At 38.2% G+C, this 15,759-nt stretch overlaps 1 protein-coding gene across 4 annotated transcripts in view; it reads left to right on the top strand.

Annotated features, from left to right (window-relative positions):
- The window catches only part of LOC124129733 (intraflagellar transport protein 88 homolog), a 32,099-nt gene extending 17,122 nt beyond the window's left edge, over positions 1–14,977 (top strand). For 3 of the 4 annotated variants that reach the window (XM_048402431.1, XM_048402429.1, XM_048402428.1), the window contains 11 exons: positions 4,239–4,308; positions 4,686–4,802; positions 5,523–5,631; positions 6,474–6,512; positions 8,268–8,379; positions 9,101–9,216; positions 10,866–10,984; positions 12,313–12,419; positions 13,243–13,306; positions 13,884–14,006; positions 14,165–14,977. In XM_048402431.1, the coding sequence (XP_048258388.1) occupies positions 4,239–4,308; positions 4,686–4,802; positions 5,523–5,631; positions 6,474–6,512; positions 8,268–8,379; positions 9,101–9,216; positions 10,866–10,984; positions 12,313–12,419; positions 13,243–13,306; positions 13,884–14,006; positions 14,165–14,289 (1,101 nt within the window). In that variant the 3' untranslated portion in view covers positions 14,290–14,977. The remainder of the gene's footprint in view (positions 1–4,238; positions 4,309–4,685; positions 4,803–5,522; positions 5,632–6,473; positions 6,513–8,267; positions 8,380–9,100; positions 9,217–10,865; positions 10,985–12,312; positions 12,420–13,242; positions 13,307–13,883; positions 14,007–14,164) is intronic. The other variant, XM_048402430.1, reaches the window with a different exon arrangement.
- The last annotated feature ends 782 nt before the right edge of the window (positions 14,978–15,759 follow it).

The following is a 15,759-nucleotide window of genomic DNA, read 5'->3' as shown; positions in this document are numbered from 1 at the left end:
AATACATACAATACACATACAATACAACACATACAATACACATACAATACAATACAATACATACAATACACATACAATACACATACAATACACATACAATACAATACAATACATACAATACACATACAATACACATACAATACAATACAATACATACAATACACATACAATACACATACAATACACATACAATACACATACAATACAATACAATACATACAATACACATACAATACACATACAATACACATACAATACACATACAATACACATACAATACAATACATACAATACACATACAATACAACACATACAATACACATACAATACAATACAATACATACAATACACATACAATACACATACACTACACATACAATACAATACACATACAATACACATACAATACACATACAATACACATACACATACACTACACATACAATACACATACAATACACAAACAATACACATACAATACACATACAATACACATACAATACACATACAATACACATACAATACAAAACAATACAATACATACACATACAATACACATACAATACAATACACATACAATACAAAACACATACAAAACACATACACATACACTACACTACACTACACTACACTACACTACACTACACTACACAATACACATACAATACACATACACATACACATACACATACACATTCAATACAATACAATACACATACACATACAATACACATACAATACACATACAATACAAAACATACAATACAAAACATACACATACAATACACATACAATACACATACAATACACATACACTACACATACAATACACATACAATACACATACACATACACATACACATACACATACGATACAAAACACATACAAAACACATACACATACACTACACTACACTACACTACACTACACTACACTACACTACACTACACTACACTACACTACACTACACTACACTACACTACACTACACTACACTACACTACACTACACTACACATACAATACAATACACATACAATACACATACACATACAATACAATACACATACACTACACATACACTACACATACACTACACATACACATACAATACACATACAATACACATACAATACAAAACAATACACATACACATACAATACACATACAATACACATACACATACACATACGATACAATACACATACAATACACATACAATACACATACACATACACATACGATACAATACACATACAATACAAAACATACACATACAATACACATACAATACACTACACATACAATACACATACAATACACAAACAATACACATACAATACACATACAATACACATACAATACACATACAATACAAAACAATACAATACAATACACATACAATACACATACAATACAATACAATACAATACAATACAAAACAATACAATACAATACAATACAATACACATACAATACAAAACAATACATACACATACACATACAATACACATACAATACAAAACAATACAATACAATACACATACAATACACATACAATACAATACAATACAATACAATACAATACAAAACAATACAATACAATACAATACACATACAATACAATACAATACATACACATACAATACACATACAATACAAAACACATACAAAACACATACACATACACTACACTACACTACACTACACTACACTACACTACACTACACTACACTACACTACACTACACAATACACATACAATACACATACACATACACATACACATTCAATACAATACAATACAATACACATACACATACACATACAATACACATACACATACACATACACATACACATACACATACACATACAATACACATACAATACACATACAATACAAAACATACACATACACTACACATACAATACAATACACATACAATACACATACAATACACATACAATACACATACAATACACATACACTACACATACAATACACATACACATACACATACACTACACTACACTACACTACACCACACCACACTACACTACACTACACTACACTACACTACACTACACTACACTACACTACACTACACTACACTACACTACACAATACACATACAATACACATACACATACACATACAATACAATACACATACAATACACATACACATACACATACACATACACATACAATACACATACACATACACATACAATACACATACAATACACATACAATACACATACAATACACATACACTACACATACAATACACATACACATACACATACACATACACTACACTACACTACACTACACCACACTACACTACACTACACTACACTACACTACACTACACTACACTACACTACACTACACTACACTACACAATACACATACAATACACATACACATACACATACAATACAATACACATACAATACACATACACATACACATACACATACAATACACATACACTACACATACAATACAATACACATACAATACACATACACATACACATACAATACACATACACTACACATAGAATACAATACACATACAATACACATACACATACACATACAATACACATACAATACACATACACATACAATACACATACAATACACATACAATACACATACACATACAATACACATACACTACACATACGATACAATACACATACAATACACATACAATACACATACAATACACATACACATACAATACACATACAATACAAAACAATACAATACATACACATACAATACACATACAATACAATACACATACAATACACATACAATACACATACAATACACATACAATACAATACACATACACATACACATATAATACACATACAATACAAAACAATACAATACATACACATACACATACAATACAATACAATACAATACAATACAATACAATACAATACACATACAATACAATATACAATACAATATACAATACAATACAATACACATACAATACAATACAATACAATACAATACACAATACAATACACAATACAATACAATACAATACACATACAATACAATACACAATACAATACAATACAATACACAATACAATACACAATACAATACAATACAATACACATACAAAATAAGGATGTTAAATTGTATGAAATTAATTGTGAAAAACTATTTTCTGCCAGGTTGTACAAGAGGTCTTGACCTACTATTCTTTTCCTTTTAGGATGCAATAAGTCTCTTAGAAAATGTAGAATGACTAGTGTTGATTTTTCGTGTATTCCATTGTGTAATGTATCACAACCGCCCACATGAGAGATGTATCGCATCAAAATGTAGGCTGGAATTATGGAGTTTTGTTTTGGCTTGACTAACGAGTCTATGCATAGTCCAATGAAAATTGTGTAACGAAATTGACATCCGGTTTTTAAGCTGCCGTGCAGATTTCGGTTGATTGCAGGATTTGCAAAACATGTGTACTGCCAGCTCGGCATCAACAGATATTTTGCAGATGTTTTAATCAACGTGCTCACGTGATTTGTGAGACCCTTTTTATTACAATATAGATTTTGATTATCGATGAGATCGTATTGACTGGGCGCTGCCATTTTGTTTGAAGCAAATGCAAGTTATACGAGAGGTGGAATCTGATTGGTCAATAGGAGCAACATTGAAGGGACATAACATGTAATAGCCACTGGTGGCGCTACAATCGGGCCCAGAAGTGTGTGGAGACCAATCTTGGTGTCCTGCCTTGATTTGGCTGGAATATTGCTGAAAGAGTTTTAAGCTGACTCTCCTATTCCTCTCTAACAAAACTCTTGACCTTGCCTCTGTATAACGTTCATATGACACAGTTCTCCACAGCACAGCTATATTGGAAATGCCACCCTACATTCTCTCTGATGCATTTAGTTTTCTGTAGAAGTAACTTTTGGTGTAATAGTGATAATGTTATTGAGTCTTTGACTTTGTCCATGATGCACAGAATCAGTGCTTGTCTCAACTTGAATGAATACATTTTTTGATGACTTCAGTGTTTCATGACTTCATGCAAAATGTACATAAATATAACAATAGGTGTATATTTTTGTAATAGACGTGCAGCAAAAAGCAATATTTACCTATGATTACTATTTTGGATGATTCTTGCCACCTAGCAGAAGCCTTATATTTTGGTTTACATGTTTAGTATTTTCTTCCTGTTTCCAGGAGACTGATTTAGCCCAAGCTGATAAGTACGCTGAGGTTGCCATGACAGCAGACAGATACAACCCTGCAGGTTTGTAGATATTAGAACAACTGCAATTGCTTTCTCATCAGTGTATAAGTCAGTTTGATGTAACTTAAGAAGAACTTTGGCTGTGATGACCAGTATTAAATCTCTTTTGATACTGCAGCAGAGTATTGGATGATTTTGTTAATACTGTAAAGAAAATTGGCACAAAATTTCTGAAATAGTTCCAGTTGTGTCAGAAAGATACTTGACTCCATCTTTTAGACTGGTCTTACTTCCTCACTTGTTCACTACTCTGTCATTGGAAGACATGGGTAATCTTATGCGTTTTAATTATGGTGAAGAATTGCCTCCCTTAGTGAGCCAGGATCTGCTGCACCAAGCGAGACTACATACCTATCATTGGCTCCTGTATGTTGTAGCTCTGGTAAACAAGGGCAATGTGCTGTTTGCGAAGCGAGACTACGAAAAGGCAAGAGAGTTCTACAAAGAGGCGTTGTCCAACGATTCGTCTTGTGTTGAGGCCCTGTATAATCTAGGTGAGACATTATTGAGTATCAGATGTTCTGATCTTTCTGTGTTATTTTTATGAAGGATAAAAAAAAATAGAGGCACCGTTCCATACTCAAAATTTGTCCAATTTAAAAATTGAGGGAAATTCTTTATAAAAAATGTTTGGAATATTTTCATGATTAACTATATTACGGACAAGTCTTGTTTCATCTCACCACAACATAACTGGCGAGGGAAATTTTGACAAATGGTGGCAAACAGGTAGCTTCATGAAACTTTGCACACATGTTGACCAAGTTCTTTATGCCAAGATCAGGTACAAATGACAGCAGGATTGGGGTCTCAGTGTACAGTTGTGTTCAAGAGATTGACATGAAACCATACACTAATATTCCCTGATATTGTGGAGACTTTTTGCATTGATATGAAAACTATATCCTTATTTATCATACATGATGCACGCAAACATAGCTGGGATAGCGATAGATGACTTTGCAAGGGCAGATCGTGCCGCTGTGGTGTGGATCATTGCTCAACTGAACGATCACTGGATTGTCAAGATTAGTTACAGGCTACCATCATATAGCTGGAATTTTGCTGAGTGTGGGGACACCCACACTCACGCAATTTACGCACACGCACACACACACACACACGCACGCGCATGCACATGCACACACACAGAGGTATGCTACTTTGTGTTACATTTGACAATTCTGTGAGATTTGATTTCTCCCTGCTGCCAGGTCTGAGTAACAAGCGCCTCGGACGACTGGAGGATGCCCTGGACTGCTTCTACAAGCTGCATGCCATCCTGCGCAACAGTCCGCAGGTCATGTACCAGATTGCCGACATGTATCCCTGTCTCATAACCTCACATCCCCTATGAAGGTCCTGATTGGAATTAGTCTTCAACCCATGCTTGTCTCTCCCTGTGAAGATCTGGGTTAGAATGTGCCTTCATCAACCCATGTTTGTCAAAAGAGGCGAATAAAGGATCTGGTGGGCAGGCTTTACACTGACTTGGTTGACGCATGTCATTGTGTCCCAATTGTATAGATCGATGCTCTCATGAGGTCCATCTCTGGATTGTCTGGTCCAGAATTGATTATTTGCAGACCGTCGTCATATAGCTGAAATATTGCTGAGTGTGACATTAAGCAACAAACTAAAAAACAACAAACAAAAAAACAAACATTGTGTCATGGGGACTTTGCCATCTTGTCAATTTTGACCCTCTAAAAACTTTTGTGGAATCTGAGAGATCACTTAGAGCCATATTGGTCCTGTTTCCACTGTTCTTTTTCAACTGAAATTATTCTTTGTCGATTTTATTTAAGGACTTACATTGTATATATCAAATATATTCAAATAGGAAATATTTGAAGATAGTTGTTTCAGTCATAACTTAAAAAAAAAAAATGAAAACAATGGCTACGTTTGAATGAAATTTAAAACAAAAGTCCATAATAATAAAATAATAAGCTGATGATGACATGATATGTGAATTCTTTGTTGTCACTGTAGTAAAACAAGTTTGCTTGATATGAAATGCATTTGATTTAAGCAACACATTTAGTCAAAGCTGTTAGACACTTGAGCAGAGTTGATTCTTTAAGGACATAGAGGTAGATAACTTCAGCCTGTGATTGTTTTGCTGGATCTCTGAACACTGATCATCCTTAACCTTGACCTAGACATGACCAGCTTGATGACTCAGCTCAAGCAACTGAATGGTGAGTTACCTCCCTTACTGTCTGAAGTTTTTGAATCATATGAACCTATAATGTTACATCAAAACAAGTTTAAGTGTATGTGACACTTACTCTGTTTCAAACATCCCATGCAGAAAAGATACATGAACATATATATTTCATTATCATACCTCCATGTCAGAATGATGAGATCTGATTGGTAAACGTGATCTTGATAAAATACTGTGTACCCCGCCTTGGAGGGGAATAAATTTCTCAGCGGGTGAATAAATCCCTTATACCCCGCCACCAGCATTACAGGCTGCACGTGGAATTCTGAGAGGCAGAATAAATGCCTTATACCCTGCTTCAAGGCAAAAAAGTCACATGAGCTAACCTCAGCTCAATCTAACAGCTGTTTTCTATCAATTTTAACTTGTTTTAATTCTATTGTAATGTCATATTAAAACATGTTTGTAAGATAAAGTCGTTTTAGCAGGATCACAAGGGGTACACAGGGTTTCATGCATCCTGAGGCTCGCGGTATAAAACCTAACTCAGGAACATAAAACCCCATGTACTCCCCGTGATCCTGCTACAACTTATCTAATGCAATAACTGAAGGTCCTGATGGATGTTACTGATGAGCATAAGACAACTTAAACACACTGTCGTAAGCTTGAGTTCAGTGTGAATGGGGGCGGTCGGGTAGCCTAGTGGTTAAAGCGTTTGCTCGTCACGCCGAAGACCCGGGTTCGATTCCCGACATGGGTACAATGTGTGAAGCCCATTTCTGGTGTCCCCCGCCGTGATATTGCTGGAATATTGCTAAAAGTGGCGTAAAACCTCACTCACTCACTCACTCAGTGTGAATGTTACTGCAGAGCTCCAGATAAGCTTTTGGTGTTTTGGGTATTTTACCCATGCATTTTAAAATCATTGAGTATCAGTAAATTCTATCTGGGTATTCAAATTTCTGTTACCCACTAGTTTTTACACATGTCGGGGTATTTAAGTTAAATATTTAAAAACACTATTCATCTAGTCCCTGCAAACTGGTGTCGTGTGGGTTCGAAAGCCTATAAAGACTCAAAAATACCACGATACTTCCACAAGAAAGTGTGATGGCAAATGATCATGATGTAACTGTCATCGTGGAGTTTGGCAAGGTTGACGGAATGCCCGTTTATAATTTCAAAATAAGTTGCTGATTTGCTAATCGAATATGCAGGGTTACTTCACAATATTTTGATGATACGCACAAGTTTTATTTTTGTAGCTTATCTGTAATGTTCGTTGCGTATTTGATACGCTTGGATTTTATTTTACTGCATATTTCTGCGTTTCTGATACGCAGCTTATCTGGAGCTCTGTTACTGTGAACATTTCAAGTGAAAATGATGATGAAATGCTGCTTATTGGTAGTCTTAGTTAAGAACTGACTTCTTGTTATAAAAGTCGAAGTGACCAAAAATAGACTTGTTCTTGGTTAGACTCAGTTTATACACTGTCTTGTTATAAATAGCTATGACACCGTGGTCCTTCCAAACTGTTGGGTAAAACAGGAGTTCCTTAATAGAGACGAAGCAGAATAAACATTGCTGTCTTCCACTATTTGTTGATATGATATAGAAGAGATCTAAAAAACAATTTGTGTTGATTTGACTTGGTAAATTATTACTGCCTACTGACTATAAAAGGCCTTAGATATAACTGCAGCTCTTCTGACTAGAGAGCACCCCAATAGGACATATAACTGGTGCGGTAGCATTGATACTCAACACATGTCTGTGCCAGGTTCATGCAGTTGCTAGGGGTGACACCGTCCGACTCCAGCATCCTCGCCAGGATGGGGGAACTGTATGACAACGAAGGGGACAAGTCACAGGCTTTCCAGTACTACTATGATGTGAGTTACCTCCCTTGAAAGTTTTGATATCAATCTCCTACCCAGTGTGTGACACCACTCTCGGTAACAACACTGCCGTTAGTGTGGGAGCGGCCATTACAAGAATCTTGAAATTTACCCTCTAACTCCAAATGTAGTAATGTTTATACTTTCGTTTATGTCTTTGGGAATGACAGTGAATTTTGAAAAGGTTTATGACTGACCAAATTTCCCAGATGAATTTAACGTTTTGTTTGTTTGATCAGATTGGTTCGAGATTGCAGATGAATGGAAAATCACTCAACTTCCCCCCACACATTCTTACTTTACCAATTGCATGATAGTTGAAATGAAACAGAAATTGAAATTAACAAACAATGGATATACTTTAGCTGTGGTAAGATCATTCGAGAACAGTCATCACTTGTTTGTAAACAAAACATTCAGTCAGTTGCAAGTTCAACCTATCACAGTTTGGGTGCTTTGACTGGTGGCAACGATAGTATAGAGCTCCACTGACGGGCTATTGCTGTGAGGAGCTTGTGTTGATAAGATGACTGATGTGAGTTACCTCCCTTGAATGTGTTGCTTGTAAAGTCAGAAAGTGTATTTTGTACAATACATGAAAGTGTGTGAATATGTTTCCAGCACACATGGTTGTTGTACTGACCAATCAGAATGAGGATGAAGGTGATTTTGTGTCAACACTGTCAGTATCTCATTGATCCATTGATGTTTACAGTCCTACCGCCATGACCCGTCCAACATCCCGGTCATCGAGTGGCTGGGGGCCTACTACATTGACTCCCAGTTCTGTGAGAAGGCTATACACTACTTCGAGAGAGCAGCTATTGTACAGTACGTAGTCACGTGTCAATACTATCATCTTCCTGTAACCAGTATCACTACAAGCCTACCCGTGAAGATTCCGGGGTAGAATAGGTCTTCAGCATCCCATGCTTGCCGTAAAAGGTGACTATGCTTGTCGTTAAAGGCGACTAATGGGATTGGGTGGTCAGGCTCGCTGACTTGGTTGGTGCATGTCATCGATCCCAATTGCGTGGATCGATGCTCATGATATTAATCACTGGATTGTCTGGTCCAGACTCGATTATTTACAGACCGCCGTCATATAGCTGGAATATTGCTGAGTGCGGCGTAAAACAACAAAACCAACCAAATCAACGCTACAAGCCATCCAACTACTGAGGGTGGGTGAGGTGAACAAAGGCGCCATTTTTTGCTGTACTGAGTTGCTTCGCCAGGCTGTATCAGGATCCACTGATCACATTAGAATTTCCGTGTTGTTCTGATTATGATCCTTGGTTTGTCAGCACCATATTCCTACATGTGAGATCACCAAAGTGGTGAAAGTCTAAGACTTTTGTCAGTTGGGGCTTTCCCCTCATTAACTGGCACGCCGTAACTGACATTCTATTCAAATCAAACCTAACTGACACTTAAACCCTCCCCACACTAAACCGGCGAGTTGGCAGCACAGCTCCGCATGTCGGCATTTAAATAATCCCTCTAGTCGTTTTAAGATAATCAACCTTTAATAATTAACACAACAGCAACAGCAGTAACTATTTTGAATCGCCAAGAAGCGCTTTTTACTTCTTGCTGCCCCGACGCTTTGGGAAATCCCCATTTTATGATGTCATTTCCGGTGAAAAGAAAACTTGTTTTTGACAAATAGTCTAATAATCTTTCTTTAAGAAATAACAATGCCAAAATCACAAATAAATGAAGAGCTATTGATTCTTGAAGTACAGATTTATCAGTGTCTGTATGCCATTGACTCAAAACATTACAAAGACCCTAAAATGGCAAATAATTCTTGGATAGCCATCAGCAAAGTTTAATTTTAACTAACTGAAATGAAATCCCTTTGCACATTTAAGATCTGCAAGATTGCGGCTATTCAAGTGATATTCTATTTTCTATATTTCCGGGACAAATTTTGTCTTTATTTTATTTGTTTTCCAAAATCATTTTAAAAACTTTTTCTGTTTGTAAACATTAATAACCAATGTTCAGTGTAAATAGTACAGCTTCACTGGCAACCAGTGTAGATCTTGGTTAGAATAGGTCTTCGAGCAACCCATGCTTGTCCTAAGAGGCAGCTTACAGGATCAGGTGGTCAGGCTTGCTGACTTGGTTGATGTATGTCATCGTATCCCAACTGTGTAGGTCGATGCTCATGATGTCAATCACTGGATTGTCTGGTCCAAACTTGATTATTTACAGACCGCTGTCATATAGCTGGAATATTGCTGAGTGCGACGATAATACAACAAACAAACAGCTTCAGTGGCAGCTAGATTAGTGATGTCATTTGATTGTGACGTCATGATAACCGTCACATTTGTCTGCAAAGCATTGTGTAGCAATTTATTATAGTGATATCTCAAAAGAGATATCCCTTGATCTCACTCAAGTGATGTCTCCTGTGAAGCCATATAAGATGTGTATAACATATAATTGTACTTATTGCTACCCTACAGGCCGAACCAGGTGAAGTGGCAGCTGATGATTGCAAGTTGTCACCGGCGAAGTGGCAATTACCAGCAGGCCTTGGAGACATACAAACAAATACATCGCAAGTTCCCAGATAATGTAGAATGTAAGGATGATGACTTATGATTTGTTCTTAATTCTTTATATACATACCGTATTCGACGTAATAAGCGCCCTGTTCTAATAAGCGCCCTGTTCTAATAAGCGCCCATGGCGATATTTGCTTATATATTGGCTAGTGAACAATCCCAATTAGCAATCCTTCCGATTGATCAATGTACACAAGACTTATTTATTCGCGTATAATACGCACTCGTGTGTTATATGCACCCTTAATTATGGGCAGTTAAATTCTTGAAAACTATATCTGTCGTATATAAACATTTCAGGCTGTCGGCATAAACCACAAAATTTGTCTTTCAACTCTATTTTTTTTCACAAAAAGAATATTCTAATAAGAGCCCCCTATTTCTTATTTTGAGAGCACCCTGGGCGCTTATTACGCCGAATACGGTAGTTCCCCTGGGATTCGGGGACAGATAGGTCCCAGTACTCACTACCCAATGCAGCCCTGCTTGGCATAAGAGCCAAACGAATGGATATTGGCTGGCTACAGTGTCACCTGACTGATTGAGTGTTAACACATCTTGAAAGCATTGGTGTTGCTCATGTGGTCAGACCAGTTTGTCTGTACTGCCTGTCCTGATTTATTTCCAGACATCTATGATATTGATCTAATTCTGCTGACTTTGGCCTTACATAGCATTCACTCAGTATAAGACCCGTGAAGATCCGGGGTAGAATAGGTCTTCAGCATCCCCTGCTTGCCGTGAATAGGCGAATATGCTTGTTGTAAGAGGCGACTAATGGGATCGTGTGATCAGACTCGTTGACTTGGTTGATGCATGTCATCATATCCCAACTGCGTGGATCGATGCTCATGATTTCAGTCACTGGATTGTCTGGTCCAGACATGATTATTTACAGACCGCTGTCATATAGCTGGAATATTGCTGAGTGTAGTGTTAAACAACAAATGAACAAACAAACAAACAAACAAACAAACAACAAACACTCAGTACGATAGAGAAACAATTCTGTCTCTGAAGTGCAAGTTTTCCACATTTGATAACACAGGCTGCCTAACTACATCAACTTTTCGCAAGTCATAGGCAACGTTGTTGTCAAATGTTATACTTTGAGACTGATTTTAATGGGAGTAACATCCCTTGGCCATGCTTTGGTCTGCTGGTTGTTGGTTCAAGTCCCAGATTCTCTGTTATGACCTGTCAGCACCATAGCTGTGCTTGTTGGTTCAACCAAAGTGGTCAGCTTTGGCCTGTGTCACTATGGGGCTTTCACCCATATTAATTAAGCTGACATGTTGTGATATAAGTTTGTATGTACATGTACAATGACATGTCCCTGTGACAGGCCTGAAGTTCCTGGTGCGGCTGTGTACAGACATGGGGCTGAAGGAGGCCCAGGACTACGCCACCAAGCTGAAGAAGGCCGAGAAGGCCAAGGAGCTGCGAGATCAGGTGAGATGAGACCTCTTAGAGTGACATCTGTTTGTAGAGTGACATCTGTCTGTAGAGGAGTCCACTGTTTGTAGAGTCACTGTAGAGTGACCTCTGTAGGGGTGACGTCTGTCTGTCTGGAGACCGCTGTCTGTAGAGTGATCTCTGAAGAGGCGATGTCTGTATGTTTGTCTGTCGGGAGACCTCTATCTGTTGAGTGACCTCTGTAGGGGTGACGTCTGTCTGTCTGGAGACCGCTGTCTGTAGAGTGATATCTGAAGGGGCGATGTCTGTGTTTGTCTGTCGGGAGACCTCTATCTGTTGAGTGACCTCTGTAGGGGTGACGTCTGTCTGTCTGAGACCTCTGTCTGCAGAGTGACCTCTGTAGGGGTGACGTCTGTCTCTCTGAGACCTCTGTCTGTAGAGTGGCCTCTGTAGGGGCGACGTCTGTATGTTTGTCTATCGGGAGACCTCTGTTGAGTGACCTCTGTAGGGGTGACGTCTGTCTCTCTGAGACCTCTGTCTGTAGAGTGGCCTCTGTAGGGGAGACGTCTGTCTGTCAGCTTGTTGGTCCCTCCAGTCCAGTTGTCAAGAACAGGAAATATAAGTTTTGATGCTTTATTAAGAATTTTCACAATACCTTGTCATATAACATAATACATTTGTATTTTGTGTCATTGTTTTGTAGATGTAAAATGAAACAAACATGGTGTGTTGTTTAGATCTTTTATCTGCTGATGCATGTGTGAGTTCTCGTCACTATATGGCTGAGATACTGCTGATGTGATGTTAAATTTATACTCACTCACTGATGCATGTGTTTTGACAACAATTATCATTGCAGCGAGCTACAAGTGGTACACGGAGAGGAAGTGGTCGTGGAAGGCGAGAAGGTAGCGCAGGGAGTGGTGAGTGTGTCTCACTCGAAACTCTGTATATATCCTGTAGATGTGAGGACACTGTCCTGTGTACATATGTAACTGCATTTCTATCGGTTAGAATACATTAAGGGTAGTTCATTGTGAATCCTTGTTATTCCCCAGCTCTCTGTTTGTCGTATGAGACAACTAAAGTTGGTTAGTTAGAACTTGTGACCTCATTGATTGTGTATCCTTGTATCCTGATGATTTGTTGCTCATTCTATCAACCACTGGTTTGCATGGCCCAGATTTAATTATATACAGTTGCCATGGTATTGTTGAAATATTCTTGAGTACAGCATAAAAACAAATGACTCCCTGTTTTTTCCATCAACTCCTGTTGCTTCGTTACATCAAATGAACCATTACAATATTTTGAGACAGCTTAATTTCAAGATTTGGCTTACACATGGCTAAAAGGGTAAGCTGTATCTTATTCATATCTGGTACCTGGCTTAAGTTTGGAAAAACATGCCACCAGCTGTTATCTGAAAACAATTCATAGGCTTTCATGTCTACAAAAGTTTCTGATGATTTGATTGACACATAGATGTTTCACCTGCAGATCGTGAAGGTAGTGGTAGTGGTCATCGCAAGGAAAAGGGCCGACAGCGTGGGGACAGAAAACGTCCGACATTTGACGAAGAAGAAGAGAATCCTTACCAGTCTGGTCAGAAACAAGATATAGGTTTGTTGGTCTTCCAGTGTTTTTTTTAAAGAAAAATGACGACCATTGCTATCTCATGTCAGGCTAAATATGTCCATTGTCATGCAGGAATGATGACTTTATGTAAGTTTTGTTAAGAATTCAGATACATAGATTTACATGACTGTAATTGTGTTTAGATGCGACCTATAGCGACCCCCTGGGCCCTCAGATTGAGCGACCGAAGACCGCTGCCCGGCGCAAGGATGCAATGGAGGATGAGTTTGGTGATGAAGAACTGGGAGATGACATGTTGCCAGACTAGACCTGCGTTGCCTCACACTTGCACCCGTTACAGGAGAATACCGTCACTTTCGACCCACTCATTATATATGACAACCACTGACATGAAACTATTCTAACTTTTTGACTCAAGTAAAAGAGAAAAGATCTATATTTTTGGAGATAGGACTTATGAAGTTTAGGAATGGAAGTCATTGACATTTGTAAAGGAAAAGATTAACAGCAAATAGTATCAGTTATGATTAAGCATTTGATATTGTTTTGAGGATGTTCTCACAAGTAGCTGAAGATTGCTGATGCTATATTGAGTTCAGTACTGCTCACTCACTGTTACGAGCTTCGAACACATATAAAAAAATACATAGCTAAACAAATAGTCTAGGTTATCTGTCTGTTCCACATCAGGAAAATAGGTCTGTGTGTAAACATTTTAGTCAGGATGTTAGACATTAATTTAAAATTGCGACCTCTGATCGGAATAAGACACCAACTGCACTAGCTGCTCATCCCGAGGGTGTTGCTGGTTGGTTTTGCCTGACATTATTTCCTCATGTTGGGGAAAGTGTCGTTGTTCTCCATCAACTTCTCCGTCCATGGTTGTCGATGAAGCCGACATGATTGTGTAGAATCTGTGTTTACATTCCTGTGATACTGTGATATGTATGTGTATGTACATGCTTATTGAGAAATAAATATATATGCCACTCTCACCATTGTGTTTTTAGCTCACCTGACTGAGTTTATGATGTGGCCTGCTTGTCCTTGTCTGTCGTAAACGTCATCAGATCAGACACACTGGACCAATGAAGCTTGCACTTGCTTGTTGCCACCAATGATGACAATTTGTTTAAGGGGTCTGAATATTATTTTCAATATGGCTGTCACAATAACCTCATTGAAAACCTTATTGAAACATACTCAGGCTAGATTTAAGTGTTTTGGGGCAGAATTATTTTGAATATCAATGCTCACAGAAACTTTCTTTTAATTGTCATTGTATATATTTTACACTGTTGATTATATATCCTGGGGAACTAGTGCTGTGGCACTTTATTTGGTACCTACTGTTGTTTCATGTGGAAAAGCATGATGTAAAGAAAGTGTAACACACACAGAGGTGGCTGTGTGATGAAATGTTTGTTATAATAACGACAGTGAGTGAATATTGTTTAATGTCACAGTCCGCTTATTACAGCTATATTGTTGTGGTCAGGATGCCTCTGTGGTCTTGTGGAGAGAGCGTCTGCCCGGAGGGTGAAAGTTTGGTGGTTTGATCCCCGACCGTGTCATTATGGTACTTGTTACCCTGCTTGGCGCTTTTCCTTTTGGGTACAAACAATTTTGGTCTCTGAGTCAAGTGTCCAAGCTGGGTATCCATGTTACTCTGTGTCATGATATCTCAGTGGATTACCACTATAAACACCCACAAAACTAGTACATGCCCAGGCGTATGCACGCACACGCACACACACACACACACACCACAAACACA

The sequence above is a fragment of the Haliotis rufescens genome, unplaced genomic scaffold, assembly GCF_023055435.1.
Source record: "Haliotis rufescens isolate VD_foot unplaced genomic scaffold, xgHalRufe1.0.p SCAF_26, whole genome shotgun sequence".
In the NCBI taxonomy this organism is placed as follows: Eukaryota; Metazoa; Mollusca; class Gastropoda; order Lepetellida; family Haliotidae; genus Haliotis; species Haliotis rufescens.
The sequence above is the reverse complement of the archived record's forward strand: the minus strand, read 5'-3'. Positions and strand labels throughout refer to the sequence as shown.